Below are 16,555 nucleotides of genomic sequence, written 5' to 3'. Positions count from 1 at the left end.
GTGCTATTTGTACGGGCTATACCTACAAGGGGACACATGTGATTGATTACCAGGATCACACACCGGCCACAGGAGCCAAGGGCCACAAACCCCCCTTCACATCCAGCCGTGGACACTCATACCACGTACACAAGGTAGCCACATCCTCCTGGCAAACACAGATCTGCACACATGTGCAAGGAGGCACTCACACCCATCAGCCGTGTTCCCTGGAGGCCCTGAAAGAGGAGGAGGAAGGGCAGGGGATTTTTATGCATGTTTATATTTAATGAACCACATGCAAATGAGATAGAGAACATGCCACAAAAGAATCAGCCCCCAGAGGCTCTGCAAAGAAGGGCACAAAGGCTATGCCTTTCTGGGCTGCCTTGGAGTCCAGAAGAGGCCTGCGGATTGAGGGGGACTGAGACAGGGTGTGCCCACCCACACCAGGGAGCAGGGATCAGGAGCCAGGACCAGCTCCGGCACCCCTGCTGCTGTGGGGGGAGGGGTACTTTTGGGAGGGGACGACTGTCCCAGTTGATGGAGTGCCGGAGGGAGGTGCTGCCTGCCTGGACAGATGGTGAGCTGCCTTCCCGCACTTGAAGCAAAGTGGATTTTAATGAAATCACAACCCTGGTGCTGAAGCTGGGAATCTGAGAGGGAGGGGCCCCTTCCCTGGGCTTTATGGGGTGAAGTTTGGGGATGGGTGGGAATGAGGGTGTCCAGGGACACTTAACCAGCCTAAAATAGGGTGGGGGGTATGCTACAGCCCCTCTGTACCAGCCTCTGCAGACCAGGGTTCAAACAGTTAGTTCAGATTCCCAAAAGGTGGGGAAGGGGCCCCTGAATATTTATGACGCATTGAAATGTAGATTGGTAGGTCTGACAGTCTTCTGAGAGGCTTGTCACTTTGGATGGATATACCACCCCCTTGGGATACATCTAGAAGCTGTAGAAGAACCAGGGAGGGGGGTGATGAGGAAGGGCAAAGAATACCTCTGGGTGCTGGTAACCAGGGTTTAATGACAGGTGTCTCTGCTGAGCAACACTGGGCTACCTGCTTCCCCTCTCTGGGCCTCAGTTTCCTGTTCTCTAAAGCGTGCAGCATAATACCTAGACCTTGCTAAGGGGAAGTTTATAAAAATAAATGAGAAAGCAGGGGGGAAAATTAGGCAGCAGGACTCAGGAGAAGGGCTTTCTCTGACTGGCCTTTGTGGGTCAGCAGCACAAGATTTCCTGGTTAGAGGTTTGTCATGCAAGAATTTGTCCAGACTTTTCTCTAAGTGTGCCAACCCAGCCTGTACGACCCCTTAGGGGAAGATGTTTCCCACGGTGGGAGGCAGGATGTCCCCAAGCTGATGCCCTGTGTGTGCCAGTTCCAGGAAAACCCCTGCCCCTGGGTGAGGTGAGCTCTGGGGTTCCAGGACACCGGCCTGTGACCACCCCCCTACTTCCCTCTGCTCCTCAGCTGTGTGCCTCTCCCCCACACATCTCCCTTTCTCTCACCAGCCATGTCAGACTTCCATGTGCATCCCCAGGCGATCGTGGGTGAGGAGGGCGGCGTGGCCCGCTTCCAGTGCCAAATCCATGGGCTTCCCAAACCCCTGATCATGTGGGAGAAGAACAGAGTCCCCATTGATACGGACAATGAGAGGTGAGCCACACGTGGAAATGCTGGGGGAGAACAGAGGGGCAGGCCTGGGGCCTGGGCCTTGAAGAAGGACTGCCTGCCTGCTCCAGGGTGGGGTTTCGGCAACTGTGTAGAGACTGAGTATCCCCGTGGCTTGCGGGGCCCAGATTTGATGCTCGTGGATGTATCCATGAGAAGGGGTGTGTGTGATGGTTGTCAAGGCTGGAACTCCGGGTGCATCGAGATCCCCGGTGTGTGTCTGTGATGATGATGGTGACATTGGGACAGCACCTGGGCACTGAGCTGTGCCTGTGATGCTCAGTATCCCTGTGGCCAGTGGTGCCAATGGCTGTGCTGGTGTCACCTGTGTCCCCCTCCCCAACAGGTACACATTGCTGCCCAAGGGCGTCCTGCAGATTACAGGACTTCGGGCTGAGGACAGCGGCATCTTCCATTGCGTGGCCTCGAATATTGCCAGTGTCCGAGTCAGCCATGGGGCCAGGCTCACTGTGTCAGGTGAGGGTCCTTTGCTCTGCTTTGTTCTTCCCTCAGCCAGCCTCCCGACTTCTCCCCACCCTCAGATCAGTCCCCCTTCAGCTGGCCACCAGATACTTGTCAGCCAAGGGCATACAGAGAACTTTCTAAGCCCAGAGCTCTGTGCTCCTCGCAGTGAGGGTTCAGAAGGAATCCAAGGCCTGGCCGGGCGTGGCTCAGCGGTTGAGTGTTGACCTGGGATCCAGGCGATCAGGGTTCGATTCTTGGTCAGGGCACATGCCCGGGTTGCAGGCTCGATCCCCAATGACTCTTTCATCATTGATGTTTCTGTCTGTCTGTCTCTCTCTCTCCTTTCTTCTCTCTGAAATCAATAAAGATATATTAAAAAAAAAAAAAAATTAGAAGGAATCCAAGGCCCACTCCCTGGCTTATTTCTACCTGGGGAAGCCCAGCCTCTGCTCATCCTGGTAGCTCTCCCATGAGTAGAGGCCTGCAGAGCCAGGAGCAGAGTGATGGGTGTGAGCAACGTCCTGGGGCCCCTGGCATTGCCTCTCTGTCTACAGGACCTGACTTCTGAGCTGAAGCTTGTTTTCTGCCCCCCATGTCCTGGGCTGTGGGTGGGGTGAGGAGGTAGGAAGGGTCTGAAATGAAATGAAGAAATGTGGCATCTTCCTCCCAGGCTCGGGCTCTGGGGCTTACAAGGAGCCCATGATCCTCGTGGGGCCTGAGAACCTCACCCTGACAGTGCACCAGACCGCGGTGCTGGAGTGTGTCGCCACGGGCAACCCGCGCCCCATTGTGTCCTGGAGCCGCCTGGGTGAGCCTCATCCCAAAGCCCCTGCCTCTCCCACCCCAGTCCCACCCCCTGGGAGGGCCAGTCTCATCACCCAGCTCTGGGGGGACTTTGAATCCTGTTTGTTCTCTGTGGGGGTCCAGTCTCTGCAAGGCCTGGGAGAAGGTTAGTTCCCTCTTCCTGGCAATATGAGGGAGATCCCCCTGCCCAGTGCATTCTCCTTCCCCCTGCACGGATGGCTTAGCTCCCTGGGTTACCTCGTCTAGTCCTGCTCCAGTCCCTCCTCCCTGCTCCCCTCACCCTCAACACTGGGCCCACCAAAACCCCTCTGCACCTCTCACCACCCTGGTCTCTTTCCCCTCCTGCTCACCTCTGCCCTCTGTACCCTGGCCATACACCCCAGCTATGCAATCCCAGACCCCTCAAAATCTCAACCAGTTGTCACACCCTCACCCCCAGTCTCTAGCCTGGCCCCCTAAATCCCTGGCCTAAATCCCTAGGCAGCTGAAGGAGAGAAATGAAAGGGTGCAGATGGGCCCACATTGTCTGAGCAGAAAGGTCACGAGGGGTGGGGTAGGGGGGAGAGTCTGGAGGGACAGGGTGGGGTGGGCATTCACAAGGAGACTGCACCACATTGTAGCAGCTGAGTGACTGGGGAAGGAGGGGGCAGCAGGCGGGATAATGGAGTAGATTTCACCACTTCAGGGACTGAATGGGGAGCTGTCTTCTTGCATTCTGACTGTGCTAATCTGATCCTGGGGTTGGGGGAGGGCCTGGTCCCTGGGAGAGACTGGAAAGAGTGGCCTTACCATTAGGAGGAGCCCATAGGCACTGCAAAGACCATCTGGTCCAGCATTTCCCAAAGCATGATCTGCAGAGTGAAAGAATGGATTGGTGGTCTAACAAGTTTGGGAAACAGAGTTAACCAGGTCCTTCTGCTGCAGGACTTCTCAGAGCCTTTATATTAATGGGCATTGTGACAGTCCAGGAATAGAATGGATATTTGACCATGGAACTTTTTTCAAGAGAGACAAACAAGGCTGGGAAAAGTCCAGTTAATTCAAACCCCTTAATTTCCTGGTTGAGAAGCCGAGATGAAGGGACTGGGTCACCACTGAGTGAGTGAGAATACTTGAATTAGGACATGGGTCTCTACTGCTAGACAAGAGTTTTCTGTGTTGTTCCTGCCACCTCCACAATGTGGAGATGTGATGCTCAGGAGGGAAGGTGCCGAGTCAGAGATTGGAGCCCCTGCAAGGTAGGCGGCTCTGCAGTCTGGAATGTTCCTGTTCTTCCTCCTCTTCACACCCATCTCCCTACCCTCCCTCACATCCAGTCCTCTTCCTCCTCAGATGGCCGCCCCATTGGGGTGGAGGGCATCCAGGTGCTGGGCACCGGGAACCTCATCATCTCAGATGTGACTGTCCAGCACTCGGGCGTCTACGTCTGTGCGGCCAACAGGCCTGGCACCCGGGTGAGAAGAACAGCACAGGGCCGGCTGGTGGTGCAAGGTACCTACCTCCCCACCCCTGGGAGAGGAGGGAAAGAAGCTTCCTCACAGCCCCCTCCTCCTGCCCTATTCCTTGCCTCATTAACATCCGTGGCCCAAGCCCAGGACCCTAGGCCAGGCCAATGGGGCAGCTTTCCTCCAGGAGTGGGTGTTTGGGGAATGGGAGGACATTCTTGGTCATGGGCCCCTGTGTGCCACTTCCAGGTGCCAACACGCCCCCCCCGCCCCCAGTTATTTCCACTTTATAATCTCAGCTGGTTTCTCCGTGTCGATCACACATGTCCCTCGTGCCACATGCTGTTTTCATTCACACGTGCGGCACTTCCACGCTCACACCTGCCTGCGCGCTCTCAGCGTGTTTGTCACTTTCACTCACACCCCAAGCTGGCCTCCACTGCCATAGTGTTCAGGCCTCTGCAGCTGACCAGGTCATTTTGTCCATCCTTCTGCCCTGGGGCTCAACTGTCTGCATGGACTGGGCTTGGATTTCCCTTCGTAGAGGTTGTCTGTGGTTGTGCCCTCCTGGAGAGCTGGGGAAGGGGTGGCAGAGAGGGGTATTAGGGACTTAAATGCTCGTTTGTTTAGCATTCCATGTGCCGTTAATCTGTCCAAATGAAAGTGATGGAGCATTTCATTTCTCGGGTGTTAATGGAGGCTTGAGGCCTGGGATTGGAAGAGAGCAGAATTGAATGTAGAGGCGAGGGGGGCTGGCACGGAGGGCTCATCCATCTCCCCGTCATTACCGCCTTCAAGGTGCAGCCAAACCTATTAGCACATTTATTTATTTAACAATTTCCTGAACAGGGAGCTCAGCTTGATTGCTTTCGGATACAAATGTCAGTCTTTTAAATAGTCATTAAAATGGAGCCCTCTGTTGGGTCTGCCTCTGGGGTGGATAGAGGTGAAGCCTGCCACCATCTCCTGGAACCTGGGCCCCACCTGGAGGGTTCTCCAAGGGATGTGTACAGGGAGCCCACCCTGTCCTCCTTTCCCCTTTACTCATCCCTTCACTCACAGCTGCCTCATCCCTCTCCACCTGACCCCCACTGCTCTCATGCTTCTCTGTGCCCCCCATCCAGCCCCAGCAGAGTTTGTCCAGCACCCGCAGTCCATTTCCAGGCCAGCTGGGACCACAGCCATGTTCACCTGCCAAGCCCAGGGTGAGCCGCCCCCTCACGTCACGTGGTTGAAGAATGGACAGGTGCTGGGGCCAGGAGGCCACGTCAGGCTCAAGAATAACAACAGGCATGTGTGTGATTTATGCTAGGGTTGGGCCTACAGTCAGTGGCCTGGGCAGACGGCACCTCCCACCAGGGAAGAACGCTAACTTGGGAGCTAGAGACCTGGGTTTGAATCTCAGGTCTGCCACTAACCTGCTGGGAAAGCTCAGACAAGCCATTTGTTTTCTGGAGGAGCTCAGTTTTGTCATCTCTCAAATGGGGAAATTTGGCCACCTGCAGGGGTACTCTGGGAGGAGGATGGGACCTGAGGTTCTCCCTCCCCCTGCAGCACCCTGACTATTTCTGGAATCGGCCCTGAAGATGAGGCCATCTACCAGTGTGTGGCCGAAAACAGTGCTGGCTCCTCTCAGGCCAGTGCCAGACTGACCGTGCTATGGGCTGAGGGGCTACCCGGGCCCCCCATCAATGTGCGAGCTGTCTCCATATCGTCCACTGAGGTCCGCGTGTCCTGGAATGAGCCCCTGGTCAACACCAAGGAGATCATCGGCTATGTCCTGCACATCAGGAAGGCTGCTGGTGCGGGGGGGCCAAGTGGGCAAGGCTGGCTCTGCAGCCCCTTCCTCTTATTCACTGTTTCTTATCCCTGACATCTGCCTGTCCTGGCCCAACACCTTCCCTTCTTTCTCCCCCTGCACCCTGGTTGCCCTCATTTCACCAATGCTGGGAGGACTCCCTCATGCCCCTGACACCTGCCCTACCCTCCACCTCCCCAGACCCACCAGAGCTGGAGTATCAGGAAGCAGTCAGCAAGAGCACCTTTCAGCACCTGGTGAGCGACCTTGAGCCCTCCACTGCCTACAGCTTCTACATCAAGGCCTACACCCCACGAGGGGCCAGCTCAGCCTCAACGCCCACACTGGCCAGCACCCTAGGCGAAGGTGAGGCTGGGTTGTGGAGTACAAAACTGCAGACACTTGGGGTATCAGAGCACAACCACCATGCACACTTTTCAGATTGGGCACTGCACAGAGTGCTTGGCTCTGGGGCTGAGTGGGGGCTGCTGGTTCTATCTGGAGGAAGGGGTGTCCTTTTCTAATTCATGTAAAGGTACAGTTTCAGCAAGCTAGAGTCAGGAGCCAGAGAGCTGTCAAACTCTTGGGGGTCTGGGTCACTGGTGGAACATGGAAAAAGTCCTCACATCTTGGCCTCCTTCTCCGCCCACCCCCAGCCCCCGCCCCACCCCCGTTGTCAGTGCGAGTCCTGGGCAGCTCCACCCTGCAGCTGCTGTGGGAGCCCTGGCCCCGGCTAGCCCTGCACCAGGGCGGCTTCAAGCTGTTTTACCGCCCAGCAAGCAAGGCCTCCTTCACCGGCCCCATCCTGCTGCCTGGAACTGTCTCTTCCTACAACCTCAGCCAGCTCGGTGAGGCGGACACAGCCTGGGCTTGGGGAGTCTGGCCTTGGTGCAGTGCCTGAGGCCAGAAGGTGGGGCACAGGAGTCACCTCTGTTATCCTGCCAGGATAGAGCCACCCACCGGTGGCTGAGGGTCACTCAGCAGCCCTCCCCGCCTTTCCCCCAGACCCTGCTGCAGTGTACGAGGTGAAGCTGCTCGCCTATAACCAGCATGGGGAGGGCAACTCCACAGTCCGCTTTGTGTCTTTGAGGGGAGCATCTGAGAGGACAGGTGAGGGGTTGGGTTTGGGATGTGGGGCTAAAGACTGGCACTCAGGAAGGGAAGCCAGGGGCCGAGGGAGAGGGGAGCAGGGACCCGGGGAAGGTAAGAGGGTAGAAGAGTGCATGCAGCCCTTGAGAACATAGACTTAGATTTGAGTTTGAAGTTTGGCTGTGCAACATTCTAGCTGTGTGACCTCAGGCAAGTTCCTTAACCTTTCTAAGCCCCAGTTTCCTCTATAGAAGAGGGATAATAATACCCACATTATAGAGTTATGTCGCGGATGTACAGTGTTATTCCCAGTATCTGGCACATAGTGTTCAATAACTGGTAAAAAGAACTGAAAAGTTTGGGCTGGGGTCCCGTAGGCAAGGACAAAGGATCTGGGGACTTGCAGGTGGGAGCAGTACAGAGATAAGGAGCTCCCAGAGATTGGGTTGCTTCAGACCCAATTGAGAGCGCTTCAGACCAGGAGAGCCACAGCCCCCAACCCACCTCCCCCAACAGCCCTGAGCCCACCATGTGACTGCCGGAAGGAGGAAGCCACCAACCAGATGTCCACCACAGGCATCGTCATTGGCATCCACATCGGGGTGACCTGCATCATCTTCTGTGTGCTCTTCCTCCTGTTTGGCCAAAGGGGCAGGTGGGCACTGGGCCAGGGAGAGGGGGCTGGACTGACCTGGGGCAGGGAGGCCTGGAGAAGGAGGAGCTGCGGGGGGAGAGGAGAGTCTGGGCTCACTGTCTCGATCCTTTTGTTCTCCCTCCCTCCCACGTCCCTCTCCCTAACTCTTGGCTCACCCTTTAGGGTCCTCTTGTGTAAGGATGTCGAAAACCAGCTGTCCCCTCCTCAGGGCCCCCGGAGCCAGAGGGACCCTGGTGTCCTGGCACTGAATGGGGCCAGACTGGGAGATCGGGACCAGCTGGGCCGAGACGAGAAATGTGCGGACATGAAGGAACTGGAGCAGCTGTTCCCCGCAGCCGGGGCCGGGGGCCAGCCTGACCCCAGACCCCCGGTGAGTGTCCCAACCCTGAGCAAACCACCTCCTTCAGGCTCTGACCACTGCCTGATCCTGCCCTCCCTGTACCTTGGCCATCGGCCTTCACCAAGGTCTTCTTCAGACACAAAACATGGCCGGTGCATCTCTCTGTGCCCCTGAGTTAGGCAGGGAGGCCTGGAGCCCCTCAGCCCTGAGTGGGATTGGATCCAGAGCCTGAGCCTCTGGCTGGAGGGCTTGTGGACCCTTGACACCTGTGTGACTGGCCCATTCCCCAGCAGGATCCGGCGGCCCCTGCCCTGTATGAGGAGACCCAGCTCTCCATGCTGCCACTTCAGGGGTTCAGCCTTCGCGAGGAGAGGACGTCGGAGGCCAAGGCTCCGTGCGCAGGCCCCACAGCTGCCCCACCACCTCAGGACACAGGCTCCGGCCTCCTCAGTGAAGGACAAGCTGCCCAGCCTTCCTCAGCACCAACCGCGCAGCCAGCTCTCTCGGGACAGTAGCCAGTGTCTGGCCAGCTCTGAGGGGGGCAACCCCCCATTCTCAGGTCAAAGGCAAGATTTCTCCTGTCACGTGGGATTCGGATGGGGGCTTCCCAGCATTTCTGATGGCCCTCAGGTTGTCAAGACCTCAAGAAGCCTCGGCAGGGAACCCCCAAGGACCTAGAGGGGCCTCTGTAGCAGCCCCTCCCTTGGGCTAATACCCTTCACCTCTGCCTGGTGCCCATATGACTCAGAACTGAACTAATGTTTTCTTTTTTAAAAAAAACACAAAACTTAAAATGAAAAAAGAAGAGAGAGGAAGGTGAATCATACTCCAAAAATATGCCCCTGCCTTGGCTGGGCCCCTGACACTGTCACCCTCCACCGACCTTGTTTTCTCAGGATGGATTTTTGCTGTTTTGGTTCTCAGCACCTACCTCAGCCGGAATGAATGTCCTGGGGGCAGTGGCTGTGGCCTCAGCCTCCCTCCCCCACAGAGCCCCAAATGCACTCCTACCTCAAGCCCCTTTATGGGCACCTCCTCCCCCTCCCCACATTGTTGTCCAGAGTTTAAAAAAAAAAAAAAAAAAAGGCAAAAAAAAACACTTCCCTATTTCCAGGTGTGAAAGAAACCGTCTACCTCAAGGCTCACTGGCTCTTGGGCCTGTGTTGTTATCACTGGACCCTCTCTCCTGGCTCCTCCTCCCACCCACAGCCCTGTCTCTCCCCAGAGAGGAGGCCAGAGGCTAAGTCACCAAGGGTAGGCCCCTTGGGGCCTATAGAAATGAAGATGGAATTGGTCAAAGAAAATGTGAAAAAAAGCCAAAAATGAGAGGAAAATTTGTTCCTTGAAATATAAATTGTTGCTCCAAACCAAGCCACCTCCCAGCACGTTGCCGGTGCTCTGTTTCATCTTGTCTTGTCTGTCCACTCCCATTTGACCCTCTCAGCCAAGTCATCCTTGACTGGGATCCCTATGACCCTCTCTCCTCCTGGGCCTTGGGAGGGTGGGATGTCACTCTGAAGCCTGCCTCCTGTCCGGCCCAGACACAGAGCCCTGGAGCAGGCTGGCCCCCGGAATGTACTGTGTGCGTGATGGGTGTGTGTGTGCGTGCGGAGGGGTCCCCAGCAGAGGCGCTCCAGACCTCTGTCCCATGGGACACAGCCAGCCTGACCCACCCCCTGGACAGTGGAAAGACCGCTGTCAGCAAGTGTGGCTGGAAGCTATTTTTATACAAGGTGTGTTTAAGGGTTTTTATGTTCTTGTGACTTCTTGTTTCTCTTTTCTGTTGTGTTGTTCTTTGAAATACTTAGTTAAAGAAGAAAAAAGAAAACCAAGGAAACAAATACCTATTTTTGGTTACACTCAGAAACATTTTTTTAAATAGCAGAAAGAAAACTTTTTTTAAAGGAAAAAAGATAAGTGGATTCCTTAAGTGTGAGATTTAGACTATAAAGTCCCTGACCCCAACCCCTCTAGGGACCCCCTCCCCTGAACTTTAATTAGCTGAAGAAGGTAGACTTTGTGATGTTTTCCTAGAAGACTGGAGTCGTGTCCGTGTGGTCTCAGAAGGGCAGTCCGCCCCTTCTCCCAAATGCTGGGCCTCGGCTGAGGGCTCCTCAAAGCTCCCAGATAGTGCCCTCTTGGTCCCTGCAGTGGCTTCTCTGCACCCCCCTTCATCCTGTAACCCCCTCTCCTGTGGGAAGGGTGGGTCTGGGAGAAGAAGGGGATGGGGGGCCACCTGGCCTGACTGGGCCTGACTTTTGTCACACTCTACTTATTTTGACTGAATAAAAGTCCTGTTGCCAAAGTAAACCTCACATTTTTTGGTGGCTGTTTCAGGTCCTGGAGGAGCGGGTGAGTGTGTGGGCCGGGCCGGGCTCTCTCAGGGTCAGAGCCCAGCATGGTAACAGCAGACTGCTATGTACCACATATAGGCACCACCCATACTAAGTCTCTCCCGGTGGGAGGCTTCCTGGGTCCTCACAACCTCCCTGGGAGGTGATATTCTAGTTATCATCTCAATTTTACAGAAATGATAAGTCAATTACAGCAGGATCAGAGCTTGAGTCCAGGCCAGGCCATGTGGTCCAGGGTCTGCATTCCAGCCACTGCTCCATGCCTCCTTAGCTGGCAGTAAGGAATCCTAGACCGTCCCTTGGCTCTGTAGTGACAGCCCACCGGCACTAAGCCAGGTGCTGGGCAGGCCAGAGTCAGAGAGAAGGGCATCTAAACCCATGCACCTCCCACAGAGAGGTATTCTAAGGACTGATTGGGGAGTTCTGATGCTCCCCTGGGCCCTCCTGTAGCCACCTAGGGCAGGGAGGGAAGGGGGACAGCAGAAGCTGGAGGGCTGAGGGAGGAGCCAGGCTGGGAAAGGTCTTGCTTCTTGAGCTCCGGAGGGATGTGAGCTGGACTTAGAGCTTCCAAGCACACAAACAGCCTGCTGGTCACCCTGTGCCATGTGCCCACTGCCATAGTGCAATGTCTGGCCCTGCTCCTCACTCTAAAATGCCAACAGCCTGGCCTGACTCTGGATTAGGCAATGGTTCTTTGATGTGACACCAAAAGTACAGTCAAAAAAGGAAAAAAAAATAGATACACTGAACACCATCAAAATTTAAAACTTTTGTGCTTCAAATGACACCATCAAGAAAATGCAATGAGCCCGGCCGGGCGTGGCTCAGCGGTTGAGTGTCGACCTAGGATCCAGGCGATCAGGGTTCGATTCCCGGTCAGGGCACATGCCCGGGTTGCGGGCTGCAGCCGATCAATGACTCTCTCATCATTGATGTTTCTGTCTCTCTCTCTCCCTCTCCTTTCCTCTCTCTGAAATCAATAAAGATATATTTAAAAAAAAAAAAAAAGGGTCAGCTAATAGCAAGTGTTGACATGGATGTGGCGAAATCAGACCCTCATACACCGCTGTGGGAATGAAAAATGGTGCAGCTGCTGTGAAAGACATCTGTCAGTTCTGCAAAAGGCTGAACATATAGTCACTGTATCACCCAGCAGTTTCATTCCTGGGTGTATATTCAAGAAAAGTGAAAACATATTTGCTTGTTTTTTTAGGAATTAACAGTCAACTTTATTGGGCTCAGTTCAGGAGTCCATGAGTCTTGAGGACCTCTGTGTATGTCAGTTTTCTTGTCTGCATTCTTTTTCACCTGTTTCTGTAGCCTCGTGAGCTGTTTTTTCTTCCAGTAATGGACCTTGGCCTTCTCTATCTGCTTTTCGAGGGTGGCTGTGACTTCCTGGTACTTCCAGCCAACCTCACAGGCCAAACACCCTAGACAGGCAAAGCCTCGTGAGGGCTCCATGCTCCTCCCGGCATCAGATAAGCCATTGGCATTATCAGGGCTGCCCACAGTGGCATCGTGGCATCACAGACCACCATTGAGAAAAAACCATCATCTGCCAGTCTTGGGGACCTCAAGTTCACTTCCGAGTGGGCCCAGAATCCCTAAGTTAGCCCACTCAGCATAACCTGGAACTCACTAAAAACATGTTTACACAAAAACTTGTGCACCAATATTCTTAACTGCATTATCCATAATGGGTAAAATGTGTAAACAAGCTAAGTGTTCATCAGCTGATGAATGAAGAAATGAAATGTGGTGTATCCATACAACAGGATATTTTTTTAACAGTAAAATGGGTGAACCTTGAAGACATTATGCTAAGTGAAAGAAGCCAGTCCCAAAGGACCATATGTTGTGTGAGTCCATTTATATGAAACGTCCAGAATAGGCAAATATTTAGACCTAAGGAGATTAGTGGTTGCCTAGGACTAATTAGTGGAGGCTGGGGGTTGGGGGGAAATGAAGAGTGACTGCTAACGGGTACAGGGGTTTTTTTGGGGGGGTGATTAAAATGTTCTGAAATTGTGGTGATGGTTACACAACTATGTGAATAGATTAAAAACCATTGAATTGCACACTTTAATGGGTGAATTGTACAGTATGTGCATTACATCTTGATAAAGCTATAAAAAAAACTTGAAGAGGACTCAATGAGTTCATAGTAAGCGAAGTGTGCAGTTTAAGTGTTCAAACAATCCACTGTTACAAGTAGAGAAACTGGGATGGGCAGCACAAAGTCCCCCAAGTGGAGGGTGGGGGTGAGATAAAGTAGAAAGTAACTTGAAGGGGCCTCTGCACACGGCCTGGCCTCTCCGAAGCTGAGGGAGCTGAAAGCTGTGCTCCGGGGAGAAGGGCTGTGACTGGAGTGTTTTGCTGCCACCCTGTGGAACTGTTGAAGATTAGAGCCGTGGGGACTAAGGCCTGACCCCATCCACATCAGACTGAAGCCGGCAGTTACCATGTGCTCTGCCCCAGCTGACAATGCAGGCTTGAAAAAAATAACTGTAATCTATCTATATACTTATTTGCATGGGTACCAGCAACAACCTATAGAAACTGAAGAAAACACTATTCTCTGAAGTCCGGAATTAAGGGAGGCTCCGAGGAGGAGTGGAGAAGGGGGAAAAGGCATCCAAGGCGGAAGACACAGCACAAGCAAAGGCTTGGAGGTGCGAAGTGCACGGTGAGATCCCTGAGCAGCCAGGAGGCTGTCACTGCGTGGGCCTGGCACTCAGTAGATGCTCAGTAAATGTATAAATGAATGATGACTAGATTTCCAAAGTATATGCTTTTTGCACAATTGATGTATCTGAGGAAAGCCTTATGTGGCTTGGCAGGTGGAAAGGGGATCCATCAAGAGGGTCAACTAGCCTAGAGCTTCCTCAGGGAAGTGAAAGAGCCTTGTGGTGTTTGACAGAATGCCTCCACATTACCTCATCTGAGCCTTCTCACAGCCCTGTACTGTCATCCTCCCACTTAACAGATGAGGAAATAGAGGCCCAGAGAAGTGAGGTGGTAAAGTTAGGGCTTGAACCTGGGCCTCCTTGTTCCAAGCTCATCCTCTCTGATGACTTGTTATCTGTGTATTAAGGAGAAGGGGGCAGGGGAACTTGGAGGCAGGGGAAGGGGAAAGGGAATGATCTACATTGGTTGAGATAGAGATTTTCTTTTTGAATATTGAGAAGAGACCCAGGAATGTCAGACCCTTGAGTAGGAGGGTTGGGCATGTCCTAAAATGCAGGTTGGATTAGGAACCTGCCATAGCTCCCCATTGTTCCCGGAGCAGTCCAACACCTTTGGCCTGATATTTGAAGTCCCTTCAAGAGCAACAGGGTAGCTCAGTGGTTAAGAGCACCAGCTTGGCCCCTGGCCGGGTGCTCACTTGGTTGGAGCATCATCCTGAAATGCCAAGGTTGTGGGTTCGATCCCATCAGGGCACATAGAAGAATCAACCAAGGAATGCATAAATAAGGGTAACAACAAATCAATGTTTCTTTCTCTCTCTCTCTCTCTCTCTCTCTCAAAAGAAAGAAAGAGAGAGAGAGAGAGAGAGAGAGAGAGAGAGAGAGAGAGAGAGAGAGAGAGAGAAAGAGAAAGAAAGAAAGAAAGAAAGAAGAAAGAAAGAAAGAAAGAAAGAAAGAAAGAAGAAAGAGAAAGAAAGAAAGAAAGAAAGAAAGAAAGAAAGAAAGAAAGAAAGAAAGAAAGAAAGAAAGAAAGAAAGAAAGAAGAAAAGAAAAAAGAGCACTGGCTTGGGTTTGTAATCTCCATGCAGCCACTGTCCGGTTATGTGACCCAGTGACATCCTGTAACCTCTAGTCCCATTTACTTCTCTATAAACTGTGGATAAAGATAGCACCCATCTCATAGGCGACTGTGAGCAGTAAACAAGTCAGTTACATAAAGTACTCAGGCCCATGCTTGCTATTATTATTATTATTATTATTATTATTAATTATTATTAAGAACAAAGCCTAATTTTCAGCTCTATCATTGACTCCAATCCTCCCCAGTTGGGATCCTGGCTTCTCTGGAACAGGCTGTGCACAGTGTTGCCTCCAGACCTTTCTGCGAGATGTTCCTTCAGCCTGGAATGATACCACTCCACCACCCCTCCTTTCCAGATCCTTCCAAACATCGCCTCTTCCCAGTCCTTCCTGATCCTCCCCAGCTAGAACCACTTCTCCTCCCTTTGCCCTTCCTCTGCTCCTGGCTTAACCTTCAATCTCCTTCAGCAGTGTAATATGCATAAGACATATGTCTGTTGTCCCTGCTCTGAGAACTTTGGATGTGTTTCTTAGGGACAGGCACAGTATTCAATCTCTTTATGGCCCATCAATGCTGCCATGGAGCAGCGCTCAACACAAAAAATGCTGTGGGAAGAAAATGAGAAAAAAGGAAAGCAAAGAGGGAGGGAAGGAAGGACCAAGGAAGGAAGATGGAGAGAAAGGAGGGAGAGAAGAAAAGTGAATTAGAGATGATGCCAAGAGAGACTTTAGAGAAACCAGCCCTGGCTCCATTGCCCTTCCAGCAACTTCGGAGAGAAGAATCTGGAGACTGGAGGCTGGATAATTTGCAACTCTTTGGTGGGTCTTATTTTCATTCTTTGAGCCATGGCATTGAAACCGACTTTGAAAACCTCACAGCAGCTCTGGACTTGCTCGGTGGCCTCTCTGAAGCTCAGTCTCCACATCTGTAATGGAATTATAATGGTACTTATCTAACTAGGTTGTTATGAGGGTCAAATGAGAAGATAACTGGAAAATCCTCGGCACCTGTTCCATAGCAAGAACTCAGTAAGTGCTGTGTTATGATGGTGATGGTTTGATGATTCCAAGAATTCCAGACATGTTCGAATAAAGGGCTGAACGCTGCTGAGGAGGGGAGGTGCTTCCTAAGCATGGAGAGATGCCTATTGTCCTAGCGCCCGGCCCAGTGGTCACAGGGAGGTCACACAGTGTTTTCTCCTGGGCCTTCCCACCTGCCCCCCCAAGACACACAATAAAGACTTCTGATTGCTTGATTAAAGGAAGCGGATACACAATTAATTTCAATTTAAGACTCACTCCCCACCCATTTTTCAAAAAGAATTGAACACCCTATTTCAATTTACACACTGAACCAACATGGAATTTTCCATCAGGTTCTCGAAGCCTTTGAAGTGACCAGACCAGACTATTGATTTATTTCCAACAAACCTCTCTCTTTGAACCCAGAAGGGTCAAGGTTAATTATATAATAAAACACACTGAGCCCAGCTGCCCCCTCTGAGGGCCCAGGGAGCCCCCAGACCTTCCCGAGTAGGTCGTATTTCTGATCCCTTCCCTGCATTTATTTCCTTCATCAGGGCCCATTAAGAAGAAGCAAAAAAAAAAAAAAAACCCACAAAAAAAAAACACCGCCCCCTCATTTCCTCCCTGAGAGATAAATTTTAATTTGCTGGAAACCAACAAAGGGGATCTAAGCCATGTTTCCAGGCTGCACTCCGAGGTGGAGAAATCTTACTGGGAGCACCTTTTATGGGGCTGGCTAGGGAGTGGGGTGGGGAGGGCGGGGGGAAGAAAGGGGTGCAACAGCCCCCACCCCCGGATCTGCCTCCCACGGGGAGAGCAAGCCTGGAGGGACTGACTGGGCGCTCCCAGCATGGCTGTCCATTCAGCCTTCCTGCTGGCTAAAGGGAGATAACCGGCTAGCCACGGCTTCTCCTGCGGCACTCAGTCAGCCCCCAACAGCACGCGAGGGAGACACCATTGTAACCCCGCTTTCCCGGATGAGGTAGCAGGCCCTGAGCGGTCACAAAGCGCTTCCAGTTGCCCTGGTGGCTCAGTGGGTTAGAGCATCGTCAGGCTTTGCCAAGGTTTCAGGTTTGATCCCCGGTCAGGGCACGTACAAGAATCAACCAATGAATGCACAAATAAGAGAAGCAACAAATCGATGTCTCTTCCCACCCCCCT

General features: G+C 52.8%; 1 protein-coding gene across 5 annotated transcripts in view; it reads left to right on the top strand.

Moving 5' to 3' along the window:
• IGDCC3 (immunoglobulin superfamily DCC subclass member 3) overlaps positions 1–9,313 on the top strand; it is a 40,643-nt gene extending 31,330 nt beyond the window's left edge. For 2 of the 5 annotated variants that reach the window (XM_081136515.1, XM_081136518.1), the window contains exons 3-14: positions 1,492–1,636; positions 1,998–2,128; positions 2,787–2,924; positions 4,253–4,411; positions 5,490–5,655; positions 5,920–6,167; positions 6,365–6,529; positions 6,820–7,011; positions 7,169–7,273; positions 7,769–7,907; positions 8,070–8,277; positions 8,541–9,313. In XM_081136515.1, the coding sequence (XP_080992641.1) occupies positions 1,492–1,636; positions 1,998–2,128; positions 2,787–2,924; positions 4,253–4,411; positions 5,490–5,655; positions 5,920–6,167; positions 6,365–6,529; positions 6,820–7,011; positions 7,169–7,273; positions 7,769–7,907; positions 8,070–8,277; positions 8,541–8,762 (2,018 nt within the window). In that variant the 3' untranslated portion in view covers positions 8,763–9,313. Of the gene's footprint in view, positions 1–1,491; positions 1,637–1,997; positions 2,129–2,786; positions 2,925–4,252; positions 4,412–5,489; positions 5,656–5,919; positions 6,168–6,364; positions 6,530–6,819; positions 7,012–7,168; positions 7,274–7,768; positions 7,908–8,069; positions 8,278–8,537 lie in introns of all 5 variants that reach the window. The other 3 variants (XM_081136514.1, XM_081136517.1, XM_081136516.1) reach the window with 2 other exon arrangements.
• Positions 9,314–16,555: the final 7,242 nt, after the last annotated feature.

Source organism: Miniopterus schreibersii, assembly GCF_964146895.1.
Source record: "Miniopterus schreibersii genome assembly, chromosome: 1".
NCBI classification, from domain to species: Eukaryota; Metazoa; Chordata; class Mammalia; order Chiroptera; family Miniopteridae; genus Miniopterus; species Miniopterus schreibersii.
The sequence above is the reverse complement of the archived record's forward strand: the minus strand, read 5'-3'. Positions and strand labels throughout refer to the sequence as shown.